The sequence below is a fragment of the Trypanosoma conorhini genome (assembly GCF_003719485.1).
Source record: "Trypanosoma conorhini strain 025E chromosome Unknown Tco_14.4_contig_00233, whole genome shotgun sequence".
In the NCBI taxonomy this organism is placed as follows: domain Eukaryota; phylum Euglenozoa; class Kinetoplastea; order Trypanosomatida; family Trypanosomatidae; genus Trypanosoma; species Trypanosoma conorhini.
The window spans coordinates 1-13,379 of NW_021704320.1; the positions used below are offsets into that span (position 1 = coordinate 1).

The 13,379-nt window shown below is 62.6% G+C and overlaps 6 protein-coding genes across 6 annotated transcripts, besides 12 other annotated features; all 6 read left to right on the forward strand.

The window, feature by feature from the left end:
• Positions 1 to 25: a microsatellite.
• Positions 26 to 100: 75 nt separating this feature from the next.
• Positions 101 to 155: a microsatellite.
• Positions 156 to 350: 195 nt separating this feature from the next.
• Positions 351 to 2,264, forward strand: Tco025E_04518 (putative dolichyl-P-Man:GDP-Man5GlcNAc2-PP-dolichyl alpha-1,2-mannosyltransferase; the record flags this gene model as incomplete). The annotated part of the gene is made up of 1 exon (XM_029371428.1): positions 351 to 2,264. The coding sequence occupies one exon, from the start codon at positions 351 to 353 to the stop codon at positions 2,262 to 2,264; it is 1,914 nt and encodes a 637-aa protein (XP_029228457.1).
• Positions 2,265 to 2,316: 52 nt separating this feature from the next.
• Positions 2,317 to 2,346: a microsatellite.
• Positions 2,347 to 2,707: 361 nt separating this feature from the next.
• On the forward strand, positions 2,708 to 3,868 carry Tco025E_04519 (uncharacterized protein; the record flags this gene model as incomplete). Its single annotated transcript, XM_029371429.1, has 1 exon — positions 2,708 to 3,868. One exon carries the CDS (start codon positions 2,708 to 2,710, stop codon positions 3,866 to 3,868), a length of 1,161 nt encoding a protein of 386 aa, XP_029228458.1.
• A 327-nt stretch (positions 3,869 to 4,195) lies between these two features.
• Tco025E_04520 (uncharacterized protein) lies at positions 4,196 to 6,358 on the forward strand (the record flags this gene model as incomplete). The annotated part of the gene is made up of 1 exon (XM_029371430.1): positions 4,196 to 6,358. One exon carries the CDS (start codon positions 4,196 to 4,198, stop codon positions 6,356 to 6,358), a length of 2,163 nt encoding a protein of 720 aa, XP_029228459.1.
• A 42-nt stretch (positions 6,359 to 6,400) lies between these two features.
• Positions 6,401 to 6,452: a microsatellite.
• A 243-nt stretch (positions 6,453 to 6,695) lies between these two features.
• Positions 6,696 to 6,733: a sequence feature (GA-rich).
• Positions 6,734 to 6,803: 70 nt separating this feature from the next.
• Positions 6,804 to 9,314, forward strand: Tco025E_04521 (ubiquitin hydrolase; the record flags this gene model as incomplete). Its single annotated transcript, XM_029371431.1, has 1 exon — positions 6,804 to 9,314. The coding sequence occupies one exon, from the start codon at positions 6,804 to 6,806 to the stop codon at positions 9,312 to 9,314; it is 2,511 nt and encodes an 836-aa protein (XP_029228460.1).
• An 85-nt stretch (positions 9,315 to 9,399) lies between these two features.
• Positions 9,400 to 10,152, forward strand: Tco025E_04522 (ubiquitin hydrolase; the record flags this gene model as incomplete). The annotated part of the gene is made up of 1 exon (XM_029371432.1): positions 9,400 to 10,152. One exon carries the CDS (start codon positions 9,400 to 9,402, stop codon positions 10,150 to 10,152), a length of 753 nt encoding a protein of 250 aa, XP_029228461.1.
• A 477-nt stretch (positions 10,153 to 10,629) lies between these two features.
• Positions 10,630 to 10,702: a microsatellite.
• Positions 10,703 to 10,840: 138 nt separating this feature from the next.
• Positions 10,841 to 10,864: a microsatellite.
• A 4-nt stretch (positions 10,865 to 10,868) lies between these two features.
• Positions 10,869 to 10,899: a microsatellite.
• Positions 10,900 to 10,960: 61 nt separating this feature from the next.
• On the forward strand, positions 10,961 to 12,367 carry Tco025E_04523 (uncharacterized protein; the record flags this gene model as incomplete). Its single annotated transcript, XM_029371433.1, has 1 exon — positions 10,961 to 12,367. The coding sequence occupies one exon, from the start codon at positions 10,961 to 10,963 to the stop codon at positions 12,365 to 12,367; it is 1,407 nt and encodes a 468-aa protein (XP_029228462.1).
• A 102-nt stretch (positions 12,368 to 12,469) lies between these two features.
• Positions 12,470 to 12,516: a microsatellite.
• Positions 12,517 to 12,630: 114 nt separating this feature from the next.
• Positions 12,631 to 12,647: a microsatellite.
• Positions 12,648 to 12,858: 211 nt separating this feature from the next.
• Positions 12,859 to 12,886: a microsatellite.
• Positions 12,887 to 13,180: 294 nt separating this feature from the next.
• Positions 13,181 to 13,299: a microsatellite.
• Positions 13,300 to 13,379: the final 80 nt, after the last annotated feature.

The window sequence follows — 13,379 nt, forward strand, 5'->3', positions numbered from 1 at the left end:
GTGTGTTTGTGTGTTTGTGTGTGTGGCAAATAAATTCAAAAAAGCAAAACAAAGTGAATAGTACTGGAAAGTAATTTGAGAGGTTTTATTTTATCCGTGGGCTTGCGTGCACGTGCTTGCTTGCTTGCCCCCTCGCTGGCGCTGCGTGGCTGCTTCGGTGCCGTGTCCCAGGCGCCTGTCCCCCTCTGCCTATCTGACGCACTCTCACTTTCTCGCTTTCTCTTTCGTGCGCGTCCTCACCCTTCTTTTTTTGTTGTTGTTGTTTTTTTGGAGTTACCCTGGTTGGAGGGCGCTCCATTGGGCGGGTCAGTGGTTTGTGTGGTATTCTCTCGCCGCGTGGACTGGACACGATGCGTACGAGGTGGTTTGCAGGGGCGCTGCGACTGGCGGCGGCCTTCGCCCTCCTGGCGCTGGGACACTACTTTGCCGCCGTTTTCCTTCCGGTGGCGGACTGCGATGAGACGTTCAACTTTGTTGAGCCAATGCACCAGCTGCTCTATGGTAGCGGGCTGCAGACGTGGGAGAACTGCCCCCGCTACGCCCTGCGCTCCTGGCTCTTTGCGTGGCTCTACGCCTCCCCCGCTCTCCTCGTGACTGGGGAGCCAGGCGTGCGAAACCTTGACGTGTACCTCTTTAATCGCGTCTTTCACGGCCGCATAGCCTGCCTCAGTGAACTGTTTCTGGTGTACAGTGTGTGGGGGGCGGTCTCTGGCAGGGCCGCGGCGGTGACGCTGGCGCTGCTTCTGTTCAACTACCCCGTTCCTCACGCCGCCGTGAGCGCGCTGCCGACGAGTTTTGTCATGATCAACTACTTCGTGGCGCTGGGCTGCTGGCTGCGCAGCGGGCGCAGGGAATCACACCGTTTTAATGTCTTTGGAACCGTCTTTTTCGTTGTCCTTGCCTGCGCGGTTGCCTGGCCCTTCGCAGGATTCGCGGCTCTTCCGATGGCTCTGGATTTGCTCCTGCGCCGCCCAAAGGCCGCGGTGGTGTCGCTGCTCGTGTCGCTGGCCCTCATCCTGCCGCTGGCGGTGGGCCTCGACACGCTGTACTATTGTCGCCCGACCTGGAGCACGTGGAATCTTCTGCGGTACAACCTGAAGGGTGGCGCAGAGCTGTACGGCGTGGAGCCGTGGTACTACTTCATCAAGAACCTTCTCCTCAACGCCCCCGCGCTGCTCCTCGCCGCTGCCCTCGCGCCGGTTGTGCTCCTCCTGCCCCCGGCCCTAGACAAGCTGCGGCGCGGTGGCTGGAAGCTCAGCGAGAGGGCAGGCGCCCGCGCAGACGGCTCCACGCCGGCGCGGAAACACGCCGCACTGCCGTCGTCGTCGTCGCCGCAGCCGCCGAGTCGCATGTTGTTGTACGTATCTCCCTTCTTTGTGTGGTTCGCCTTTTGGCTCACGGTGCCGCACAAGGAGGAGCGCTTCATGGCACCGGTGTACCCGTTCCTTGTCCTTGCCGCCGCGCTGAGCCTCACGTGCGTCTTTTTCTCCCCGCGCCCGTCCGCTGCCGCGAGCACCGGCGCCACCAAAGCCGCGCGGTCACCACCCGCCAGGGCGAAGGACCACGCCCCGACTGCGGCGCCGAGACGGCAGGCTCGGGCTCGTGGGACACCGTCACGTGGCGCGTGGCTGCTGCCCGCCATGGGTTGCATCCTACTGCTGCTCTCCGGTCTGCTGTCGCTCTCGCGCGGCTTGGCTGTCTACCACTTCTACGCCGGACCGCAGCGGCTGATGCACGACAGCTACGACGCACTTCAGCGCGCCGCGGATGCAAAGGCGCTCAACGCGGCAGCATCGCATGACCTTTACACTGTTTGCGTTGGCCGTGAGTGGTACCGGTTCCCCTCGTCCTTCTTCCTCGACCCGCAGAGGGCGCGGGTGGCGTTCCTAAAGACCGATGCCTTCGCAGGAGCATTGCCGCTCCCCTTTGCGCGAAACGATAGCCAAGCCACCTGTCGCTGCGGCGCTGCCGGCGTAAACGACCTCAATAAAGAAATTCCCGAGCAGTACGTCTCCGATGCCGCTCTTGAATGCGACGTCGTTCTCGATAGCCGCGGCGTCGGTGATCTACGCCACGCGAGGGGTTACCCACCGGACGTCTTCGCCTACCCGCTGGTGCCCGCGCGGCGGCGGCTGCTGGACGTGGACAGGACCCCGCTGTGGTGTCGGGTGCTGTACTACCCGTTTGGCCTCAGCGAGCGGTGCGCCGTCTGGCGGCGTGTGGAGCTGTTGGGCAAACGCCGTCCCACTGCCAGCGCGGCATGACAGCGGCGTGGGCGCCTGTGGGCCGCATCGGGGGGAGGGGGGGGGAGGTAACGAGAGACAGAGAGAGAGAGAGAGGTAGAGAAGGTTTGTTTGTTTGTGTGTAGGAGCCCATTCCAATGGAGTGGGGAATGGGAATGTAGGCGCGTGCCACAACGGCAAAAACCCCGCAAGGGACAAGCAAAAGGAAAAAAATGTGAAAGCAAAGTGGTGCCTCGCATGGTTGTGGGTCTCACTTCTGTGAGAGACACGCGGGCCAATCCGCTGCCATCACTTTTGCATCTCAATTTTATTGTTTGTGTGTTTCTTTCTTTCCTCTGCCGCCCCCGTTGCGGCGATGCTGTTACGGTAGTAGGCAGGAGCATAGACGCTGAGCGTGTTGGGTCACGGCACACGTGGGTATACATTAACTACATATAGAGCGGGAAAGCGAGAGGTTAGTTGCGATGGGGCACGAGTCGGCGACACGGTACGTGGCGGCTGCGGCGATTCAGCGGTGGCTTAAGCGCCGGCAGGAGGTGACGCGTGCGGTGCGGCTCTTGGGCATTCTGCGGGCGCTGCAGGACGAAGCGAAAGGCAAGACGACCGTCGCGCACCTCCTGCAGGACGTGAGGAGCCCCACCGACGCAGGGGCCAGGACAACCGTCGACAGTGACGACGAGGGCGTTTCCACACGCGAGACGGTCGGCTTGCTGCTTGCGTTGGCGGTCGCGTACGCGGAGAGGCTGCACACGGAAAACTACGCGCGGCGCCGCAGGTGCGGCGGGGAGGCCGGGCGACGGCTGCTGCTTCTCTCGGACGCGGCGCTGGAGCAGCTGGGGCTGGAGGTGAGGGCGGACCGCGGCCCGCGGGGCCTGCGGCAGTGCCTGGACGCCTCTTGCATCGCCTGCCTTTCGCGTCTCGTTTGCGGCGCACAGGAGGCGGGGGAGGCGGCGCGGCTGCGGCCGCTGTGGTGGGGCCTGCGGCGCGCGCTCTCGGCGGACGCCCCCGTGGCGCCGCCCCACACCGTCCTCAACACGCTGGACGACGTCCCGCCGCTCCCACGGCCGCCGGTGGTGCGGGTGGGGCAGCCGCTTGCGGCGGCGCGGGAGTCGCAGACGCCGCCTCCCGCGAACAACGACGGGGATGACGATGTCGCGTTTGACACTAGCGGCGGCACAGGCGACGACGACGACGACGACGACGACGACAGCGAGGACGTCTACAGCGACGAGGAGTACTACGCGCGGCAGAAGGACCGGGAGCAGGTGCGGGTCGCCCGCATCATGTCTCTGCTGCAGATGGACGACCCAACGACGGCGGCGGCAGGCAAAGACGCCACAGACGAGGCTGCCGCACGGGAATCGTACATGCAGTTGTTTGGCGATGTGGGGGATGTGCTCTTCCCTGCACTCAACGCGGCGAAGACGACGTCGCGGAAGGCCGCGTCTGCGACGACGGCGACAGGCGCCGGTGGCACCCCCAACTGCTGCTGCATTGTGTGCGAGTTGCAGGACGAGGCGGACCGCCTCGCGCGGTGTCCGTGCGGCGGCTGGGTGCATGAGGAGTGTGCGGTGAGCGTCACCAATGGCGTGCCGCGGTGCTCACAGTTTTGCCCCTCATCGTAGGGACTGGCGCCGAAGGCGCACGCAAAAGGGAGAAAAAAACGGGAAAAAAGGAACAGGAGATGTACGTACAGCTCTTTTTTTTATGTTTCTTTTTTTGCCCTCCCCCACTGCCGCATGTACGTATGCGCTGGATGCATGCATCCCTCCGGGCAAACGCCGTCAACTGCCTGTGCGTGGGGCAGTGCGGGCTCCTTCGCACTCTCCCGCTCCGTCTTTCCCACCGCAGCCAGTGGCGCACGTCCCTCTGCTGCGTGCACCGCAAAGCCATCAGCGGGGGGGCAACAAACGTGAAGAGAAGGAAGCGAAAAAAAAAGGAAAAAAAGAAGGATGAGTGATGCCCTCGCGATACTTGACGGTGCCGTGGCGTGTGTGTCGGCGTTGCTGATGCCGGAGGAGTTGGAGACGTTGATTAATTTCTTGCGTGGGGAATCGTGGGATGAAGTGCCACCGCCCCCAGCACCGCCAGCGTCGTCATCGACGACGGCTCGCACCACGGCGGCTGCCGGGGATGTGCGCTGGCGCATTCCAAATGTGCTCACAGGCTGCTACAACTACCTCCCGCTGGCCATCGTCGCGGATGTGTCGCTTGTTTCCGCCTCCTCCTCCGGCGAGCGAGCGGCGCTCGTGCACAACTTTGAGCGACACGAGTTCCGCGTGTTTGCCGTCAACCTGCTGCCGGAGGGCTGCCCCGCCGAGAATGCCCTGCGTCAAAAGTATGGGAGCAGCAGCGCCATTGTCCGGCTGAGCTGCATGGAGGCGGCGCAGGCCTGGTGCGACGCCGTGTACGCCGAGAGGGACGGTCTCCCGGCCCGAAGCCCAACGCTGGGCAGCAAACGCGGCCGGGAGGAAGCGGCCGCCCCGCCACTCTCCTACATGGCGCGGCGGCAACACACCTCGGGGCCGCGCACGCGGCGGGCGCTTTTTATCTTGCGCTGCTGCGCCAATGAAAGCGCCGCACACCGCGAGGACGTGAGCCGAGCCCGACGCTCCTGTGACCCGCTGATGCTGCTGCTCCACGACATCAGTGCCCTGGCGGCGCTGTGCCGCGCCAGGGAGGCAGCGCACCGGGCCCGGATCCAATTTTCCGTCCTGCTGCTTCCGGATGATCTTGCCTACGGCGGCGCACTCTTGGCGGAGGCCCTGCGTGAGCCGCTGAGTCGTGAGTACTGTGTGCAGCTTTTTCGCGGGTCTGCCGCTTCCGCGGCACGGCGCGACGACGCGGAGCTGACGGCGTTCCTTCGTCGCCTTGAGACTTGGATGAATCTGCCGACGGCTCCCCCGCACCCCGCTGACGCCGAGGGAGAAGCGAAGGCCGTGACGGAGCAAGAACAACGGCACCAGCAGCACCAGCAGCAGCAGTGTGGAGCCGCGGACGTCGAGGCGGCGGAGAGAGTACGGCAGCGGGAGTCAGATTTTTTCTTTGTGCGGCGCGACAATCTGCCGCTCTGTTGTTTTTTACGGGAGGCGCTTCGTCGTTTCCCTGTCATCCTGCACCCGGTGGCGCTCCGGCAACTTCAGGCGTTGTGGGCGACACGGCGGCAACTTGGCGATGTTGCCACGGGCCTGCACGCGCTGCTCTGCCCCTTCGCCCACTCCGCGTCTGCGCGCGAGGGTTGCGCCTCCTCCACAGTGGCGCCGCCTCCCGCAGTTGCACCCGCGACGGATACCGCGGCAAATGGGGGTCGAAATGGGAACGACGGCATGTGCCGTCACGCAGACACCGTGGACATTCTCAACGCCGTCTTGGTCACGGCGGGGCAGTTGGCAGATGGAGACTTGTTGAATGAGGCGGTGGCGTTCGCAGTGTTGTACGAAGACGTTGTGTGGAGGCGGCCGACGCGGCTGCAGCGCATCCCAGGATTTGTCGCGGTGCTCGAGCGACTCTGGCGGAGGTGGGGCAATGAGAGCAGCATGGACTTCCACGCTGCGTTGGCGTCGTGTGTGCCGGTGTACACGCCTAGTAGCACGCTTCAGGATGCGTCTTACCAGCGCCCGGGTGAAGCGGCGGCGGAGGGGGCGAGGGCGGTTGTTGTTCTCCCCGCACCGATGCGGGTGCCTGCGGCAAAGGTGCCGCTTGGGGCGGAGTTGATGCATGCCGCCCTACTTGCTGTTTTGCCGCCGCAGGAGTCCCTAGAGGAGCTGAGGCGTGCTGTGGGCCAGTGCGGCAGCCATGGCGGCCCGCGTGGGGAGGCGGGCGAGAACTCGCGCGACCGCGCCTGCGCGGCGGCGGCGATGCAGGGGTCGGCGTTGTCGGAGAACAACTTTTTTAACCCCTCCATTCCGAACTCCGTGCGGCTGCTGCACCTTCTCACCGCCCATGCCTTGGGGCAGGGGAGCTGCAGGCAGAAGTACGTTTCCTTCGCGGTGCTGCAGCGCGTTTGCCAGATCTCCGACGAGGCGCTGGTGCGGGCACTGAAGGAGCTGCAGCTTGCGGGGCTTGTGAAACTCGACGGGAGCGGCGCCAAGGCCCGGGCGGCGCTGGACGGCTGACGCGACGGGAACCGCAGGCGGGGGCGTTTGTGCCGCCGGTAAGTGTTGTGTGTGTGTGTGTGTGCGTGTGGGCGTGTGCGGGAGTGGCTGCGTGCGCCGTGCCTCTCTGTAGGCAGAAATAATGTATACATATCTATGTGTCTTTCCCCCGCGCGTTTCTTCTTCTGAAGCTCTTGCACTCGCCAAAGGCAGGTAGGGTCCGGCTGTGCGACCAGCCGACACACACGCAGCGTGAGTGGTTGGCTGAGGCAAAAGTCACTACAACGAGAACGTAAAGAACGAAGGAGGGAAGGAGAAAACAACAACAACAAACGGCAAACCACACAAAGTGAGGGCGAAGCAAAAAGAAAAGGAAGAGGAAAGGGGAAAAAAAGGGGTGGTGGGGGGGTGGTGAATAAAAAGATACACGCGAGGCGGAAAGGCATCGGTGGCAGGAACGGAGGCGATGGTGTGCAGAAATGGCGACGCCTCCTCGCACTTTAGCGGCTCCTCCGTGCAGCAGCAGCCCCCGTCGTTTGGCTTGGAGCGCCTCCTGACGGCAGCGTATCCTCCACCCCGCTTCGAGCCGGGGCCCAAGGTGCTGCTGCGATGCAAGGCCGACGTCGTTAACTGCATTACCCGGCGAGTCCGGCGCGTCAGTGAGGGTCTCATGGCTGGCAGGTACGCCTTCGAAAATCGGCGGGCGTTGGCCCACACAATTGTGCGCAGTGCACTGCAGGCGGCCTACCCCAACTGTCGTCGCGACATCTTTGCGGCTTCGCCGGGCGATGGGGCTGCGGGGCCGCCCCTGCACGGCGACACCATCGCGGGGGCGTTTCTCTGTAGCACCGTCACCTGCGCTGACCCCTTGATTTACGCGTCGGTGCTGTCATTTTTTTTCGCCTACGGCGTGGACTTCACCGCGCCGCGCCGTGGCTCGGGCGGCCCCGTGGCCGGAGGCAACCGCGTGGCGCCACCGCTTCCTTCGCTAGACACCGCCCTCTACTGTCTGCACAAGGTGGTGGAGGAGATTCTTGCGCGGACGGGGATGCTGCACGGCAGGAATGTCACTGAGCATAGCAAGAATGGTGCGCCCACGCCACGGCGATGGCTAGACGATCTTCAGGATTTCTTCCTTGTGCTGGCGAACGGTTACACGCTGCTGTCGCTTCTGCGGTTCTTTGCCGAGGAGGAGGAGGAGGTGGTGGTGGCGGTGGAGGAAAGGTGGAATGGGGCGGAGCTAAGCGCAGAGGGAAGGAAGCGCGACGCGGCCGACCTCTCAGTCCGAGCGGCGCCCTTGTGTTACACCACGGCAGTTCTTTACCGTTTGTTTGATCGGAAAATCGGGTCAGTTGCGCCAGCGGGCGCCTCCTCACCTTCGGCACCCGCGTCCTCCATTGTTTCGGTCTTCGCCATTTTATTCAAGGAGGTTGTCGAGTATTGCAACGGCGCCGGTGTGCGGTGGAACCTCTCCGATGAGGCGGGCCTGAGAGGGGCGCGGAGGGCGCTCTACAGCACCCCGGCTTTGGTGCGGAACATGGTGGTGGTGGTGGCGGCCTACTGCCGCCAATTCCCGCCGTTGTATCAGGCGGTCAAGAAGCAGGCGGGGTCGCCGTTTATCCTCGACCAGCTGGTGCACTCGGCGTTGTTCAGGCTTCCCTTGTGCCCCCAGGAGGAGGTGGAGAGGGAGCGTTCCGTCGTCTACGATAAAAAAGTCGCCACGGCGGCGGCGGGAGCCATGCATGAGCCCGCCGCAACGGAAGAATTTGGGCCGCAATTCAAACCGCCGCCGTTTTATGGCGGCACTGACGCCGGGACGCACAGTAATAAGTTGGGCGACACCTCATTTCCTTGCAATGCTGGGGCGATTTCTGCCCAGTGGCGGAGCTCGCCGCGGGAGAGGACGTCCTTCGCGAATACGGCTTTACCTTTACGGGCCGCAGAGGCAGCGGGGTCATCGTTGGCGTGTGTGGGGCTGTTGAACATGGGCAACTCCTGCTTCCTCAACAGCTTCACCCAGCTGTTCTTTGCCGCACGGCATTTTAGGGTGAATCTCCTGCAGGAGAAGCTTCCGCGCCTTCTGCCGCTGCTGAAGCGCTCCCTCGACAACGACACGGGAGCCGGCAGTGGGGGCGGGGAGGAATGGGTGGGTGGCCGCCGCGGCGCCACCGCCCCCCACGTCACCGCGGGTTTTGTCGTTCTCATGCTGCTGATGCACTGGATGGTCACGCACGGTCTTAGCGGGCGGGCCGTCAACACGGCGTCGTTTAGGAATTTTTTGCCGGAGCCGTTTAACGACGGCTTCCAGCACGACGCCTCGGAGTACGGGAAGGTGCTGATGGAGCTCCTGGACAGCAGCAGCGCCAGCGAGGCCGCCGCGGACGCCGCCTCCAGCGCGGAGGAGGAGGACTACGACAACGAACAGAAACGGAAGAAAAATAAGCGGGAGAACGTCCTGGAGGGAGGAGCAGAAGCGGGAGCGGGGGGTTGCGCCGCGGGCCCCTTCCAGGCTCGCGTCAGCGCCCACGCGAGAGGCGAGGGCAGAAATGGCAGTCGTGGCGGCGGCGGCGGCGGCGGGCGGGGGGGCGACGCGGGGCACCGTCGTTGCGCGATGGTTCGGCGGGGTCTCGGCGTCTCTCATCGAGTGCATGGCATGCCACCGTACACGGACGCAGCTGAGTCCGTTTTGGGACATCAGCGTTCCGCTGCGCCGAGAGGAGAACGCCAGGGAGGCCGTCCGCGGCGAGGAGAAACCCGCGGAGGAGGAGGAGGAGGAGGTGCGTGTGGTGCACTCGGCGGATGGACGCATTGCGATCACAACATACCCCGCCCACGGCCTCGACGAGGCCGACGCGTCTCCGCTGCAGGAGGCGGAGGAGGCAACACCGACGCCGTCGCTGCAGGAGCTCCTCGACAGCGTTCTCAACTGCCGCAACTCTGGCGAGGTCGTCCACGGCGAAAACATGACATACTGTGAGTTATGCCACAATCGTGCGCCTGTGCGGCTGCGAACAGCCGTGCACACGACCCACAAAAGTAGCCTGCCCCTCACGGAGGACTATATGCAGGATAGCGACATTGCAGGGGTGCCTTTCTACCTCATCCTGCAGCTCAACCGGTTTCACTACCATCGCGAAACCGGGAACTACGAAAAGGTGATGGATAAGGTGACGATTAACAAAGACATCAACGTCCCGGTTCGGGTCGTGATGCGGGAAGGCAGTTGCGCCGACGGGGCGGAGCCCACTGGCGAGGAGGCGGTTGCGTACAGGCAAATCCAATACCGCCTCGTCGCCGTGGTGGTGCACAGCGGACCCAGCCCTCGCAGCGGGCACTACTTCACATTACTGCGCTCCTTCGCAGACGACGCCGCCGCCGCCGTCGCAGCCGCGGAGGAAGACGAGGACGAGGACGCGTGGGTGCTGGCAAATGACTCAATGATCGCGCCGTTGACGTCGGCGACCGCCGCGGGGGTGTTGTCAGGCTCCAACGGAGTTTTCGGTCCATCCGAGACGCCGTACATCATCCTCTACGAGCGCTGCGGGAATCCTCCGCCCGCCAGCGACGCGCTGGAGCTCCCCGACGCGGTGGTGCTCCCCGGCAAGGTGGAGCAGCTTCTGCGGGGGTTGGTGCTTCCAGCGCCACACGCGCCGCCCACCGCACACAGCCAGAGCGGCAACGGGAACGACGGGGGCGGCGGCGGCGGCGGCGGCGACGACCCTGACGGCGATGGCGCCGCCGGGAGAAGAGGCAGCAGCGCCGATGCAGTTGGTTTGAACAACTCATTTTGGGGCGGCGGCTCCCCCATCTTTTGAGGGGCCAACGTCGGCGGGGCGAAGGAAACGCACACGCACAGCCCTCAGAACGAAGGAATAGGCGGAAGAGGAAGAGGAAAACGCGGAAGTGTCCGCGACGCACCCCCTCTTCTCTCACCTCCCCAATCTTTCTTATTGCCGTTGTTTTTTTTTTTATTTCTCCCCCCTCCCCCCTCCGTTTGTTGTGAAAAAAAAAAAGTGTAGTACTGTGCGAATTCCATCCCTCGCCCTTTTTTTTTTTTTCTTTCTTCTTCTTGCCTCTCCCTTGCGCCTCATATACACACTTCCAGTTGCGCCTCGGCAGGCACAAATACGTCTCGGCGCGGAATTTCATGGGCCTATTCGTGGCTGAATGTATTTGTCCGCGACTGCCTACCGCGGGTCCCTGCGCCCAGTGACGTGACTCTCGCCTGTTGATTTTTGCTACCAGAGACAACTCGGACGCATAGACGCACGCACCTTTGCTTTCGTGCGCCGTCTTTCTCTTTCTCTTTCTTGTTGACTGTCTGCACTTGCTCTCTTTTTTTTTACTGTGCTTTCCTTTTTCTCTCGCCCTCTTTCCTGTACGCACGCCCGCGTGTAACTGTCAATGGGCCTTCTTCTTATTACTCTTTTCTTGCCTCTCCACGCAAGGTGCAGGGGTAACCGAAGCTTTTTTTCTTTTGCGGAGGGGCTCCTGCTAGTTATTCCCTCCCCCTCCCCCCTCCCCTCCTTTCGTGCGTCTGCTTGCGTGTGTGTGTGCGTGTGTTGTTGTTGCTTTTGTTTTGCCTGCCGTCTTCTTCGCCGCGCCAGCCGTCGGGGCCTTTGAATGCCGCCGCCTCACACCGTCGATTCCTCGCCGCCCACCACGACGTCGGTGGGGGCCGCGGAGGCGTCTGAAGGCACCGCGGCGCCCTGCAGCAGCCACGCGCCGCGCCCCTCCGCCCCGCCGCACGTCAACCCCGCCTGCGAGACCGACAGCAACCCTGGCGGCGGCGGCGGTGGTGCCCTGTCGCCCGTCGGCACGAGGCAACCTGCCTCACCCGAGTTGCACGGCGTCGCGGGGAAACTTTCGCTGCCGGAGCCGGTAAACCGGCACTGCAGCGACGCCGGGATTAGGAAGCTGTGCGGCCCCATGGGCACCGAGGAGACGATGCGGCGGCTTCTGCGAGAGGTGCGGTCGCAACGCGTGCGCGTGCGCGTGCATCATTGCATGCGCCTGTACCGGAGGGCGGTAAGGGAGCTGCGCGCCGCCAAGGATGCCGCGCTGAACGCCTCCAACGCGGCGGACTCCGTGCACGCTGACGGGCCGGACAACCCGACGCCGCAGCTCCGCGAGGACGCGGAGGGCGATGCGGGGGAGATAGTACCGCAACGGCGCAGCGGCTCCTCCTGCGAAACACGCAATGACGTTAGTAATGATGTGAACCCCAGCGGGGCGGCGAAGGCCACTATGAAACTCATTGAGGATGTCCTGAATGACCCTGCGGCGTCGACTGGGCGGTTGCGAGCAGCTTTGCAAGACGCGTACCACCTTTGCCAGCGCCTCGACGCCGCCTGCAGCGAGGCCGGGCGGCAGCCGCCTTCTCGCCATCCCGCTGCCATAGCAGCACACCACCTTGGTCCGCTAGACGATGAGGAGCAGAAGCCTAATTTTCCCGCCGCTGTGGCGCGGCTCTCGCTGTGCAGCGACACCTCGGACACACAGTTGCACTCCCCTATGCTGCGACGGGCACGAATGCCGCGCAGAAACCACGTTTCTCAGCTCTTCACGGTCGTGCCCCCCATGTGGAAGGAGCATGACAGCAGCAAGGATGTTGGCGTGCAGGCATTCTCCACAAGTAGCGATCCCTCCAGCCACGGTCAGCAGTGTTACGGCGTGAGCCTCTCGGCGCACTTCCTGTCCCCTTCCACCTGCGGCAGCCATGCGCCGGAGCGGGGAGGACGAGAGGTCTCCGGCCACAGCGCCGGCTCTAGGAACGAGGAGGATGGGACCAATACCAACAACGGCGAGCAGCGGAGCAGTAGGAGTGGCAGCGTGAGTGCGGCGAGTACCGACAGCGCGGGTAGTGAAATTCGTCGTTCGACGGAGAATGAGAAGCTGCGGCAGTGGCGCTTGGACGCCTTGCGGATGCGAGGCGGAGGCCCACGAACCACCTCGAGCGAAAATTGGGGACAGCATGCAACTGCGCCCCCACCCGCTGCAGAGCAATCAAAATCGAAGGAAGGAAAGTAGCTGAAAGCGGAACCCCAACAGGATCAAACAAACAAACAAAAAAGCCGTAACAGCCGGCACAGTCCTACTTGGATGGATAACCTCCCGGCAGCCAAGTACGCAATATATATATATTGACATGCATATATACATAATATATTTGATATTTACGGGTATTCCCACATGTATTCTTTTTTTTACCTGAAGTCACGAGAATTGACAACTGTGATGAAACACGTTGTCGCTTTTTCTTGCTCCCTGCACTTTTCTTCTTTTCCTACGCATGTGTGTGTGTGTGTGTCTTTCAAGCGTTTTTTTTTCTTGTTGTTGTAGTGGAGGCTTGCCGGTGGGTGGGCGCGCGTCACGTGCTTTCGGCGCGCCCTCCCCCCTACCCCACCCCCAGCGCACGTAGACCCGGTCGCTCGGCTGTACCCTCCCCCCTCCCCTTGCGTGCACCCGCGACGGAGACACAGTAATGTCTCTCGTGTACATCAATTGCTTAGTTGTTCGTCCTTTTTTTTTGTTTTGTTTTCTGTTCTTCCCCCCTGCTTCTCTTGTTTCCCTTGCGGCAAAGAGGCAGAGAGGCACACGGCGGACTCGGGGAAGGGCGCCACGGTGGCCCCCGGGACGCCTCTGCCGCCCCACATACCTGCACTGTGGCGAAAAACGTACGTTTGGAGCGATGCTGGAGCACCCATCGTGCCTGTCGCGTGTCCCGAAGTGTGCGTAATGTGTGTGCCTGCTGCTGTCTTGCCCCCTCCCCTCCACTACACTCCACCACACCCACAGGCTTTTGTTTCTCTTCTTCACTAGAGTCGTGGAGGGGGGTCGCTTTTGTTGTTGTTGTTTTTTTTTTTTGCTTTTGCTTTTTCCTTCTTGCGTGTTGTTTTTCTTTTGTTGTTGTTGTTGTTCATTTTGCGACTGTTTTTTTTTTCTTCTTTTTTGCTGTTGTTTCATAATTGTTTTTCGCCCTTCTTACTTTTCGTTTTATGTATTCGTTTTCCATTTGCGTGTCTGTTTACGTTCCCGCATT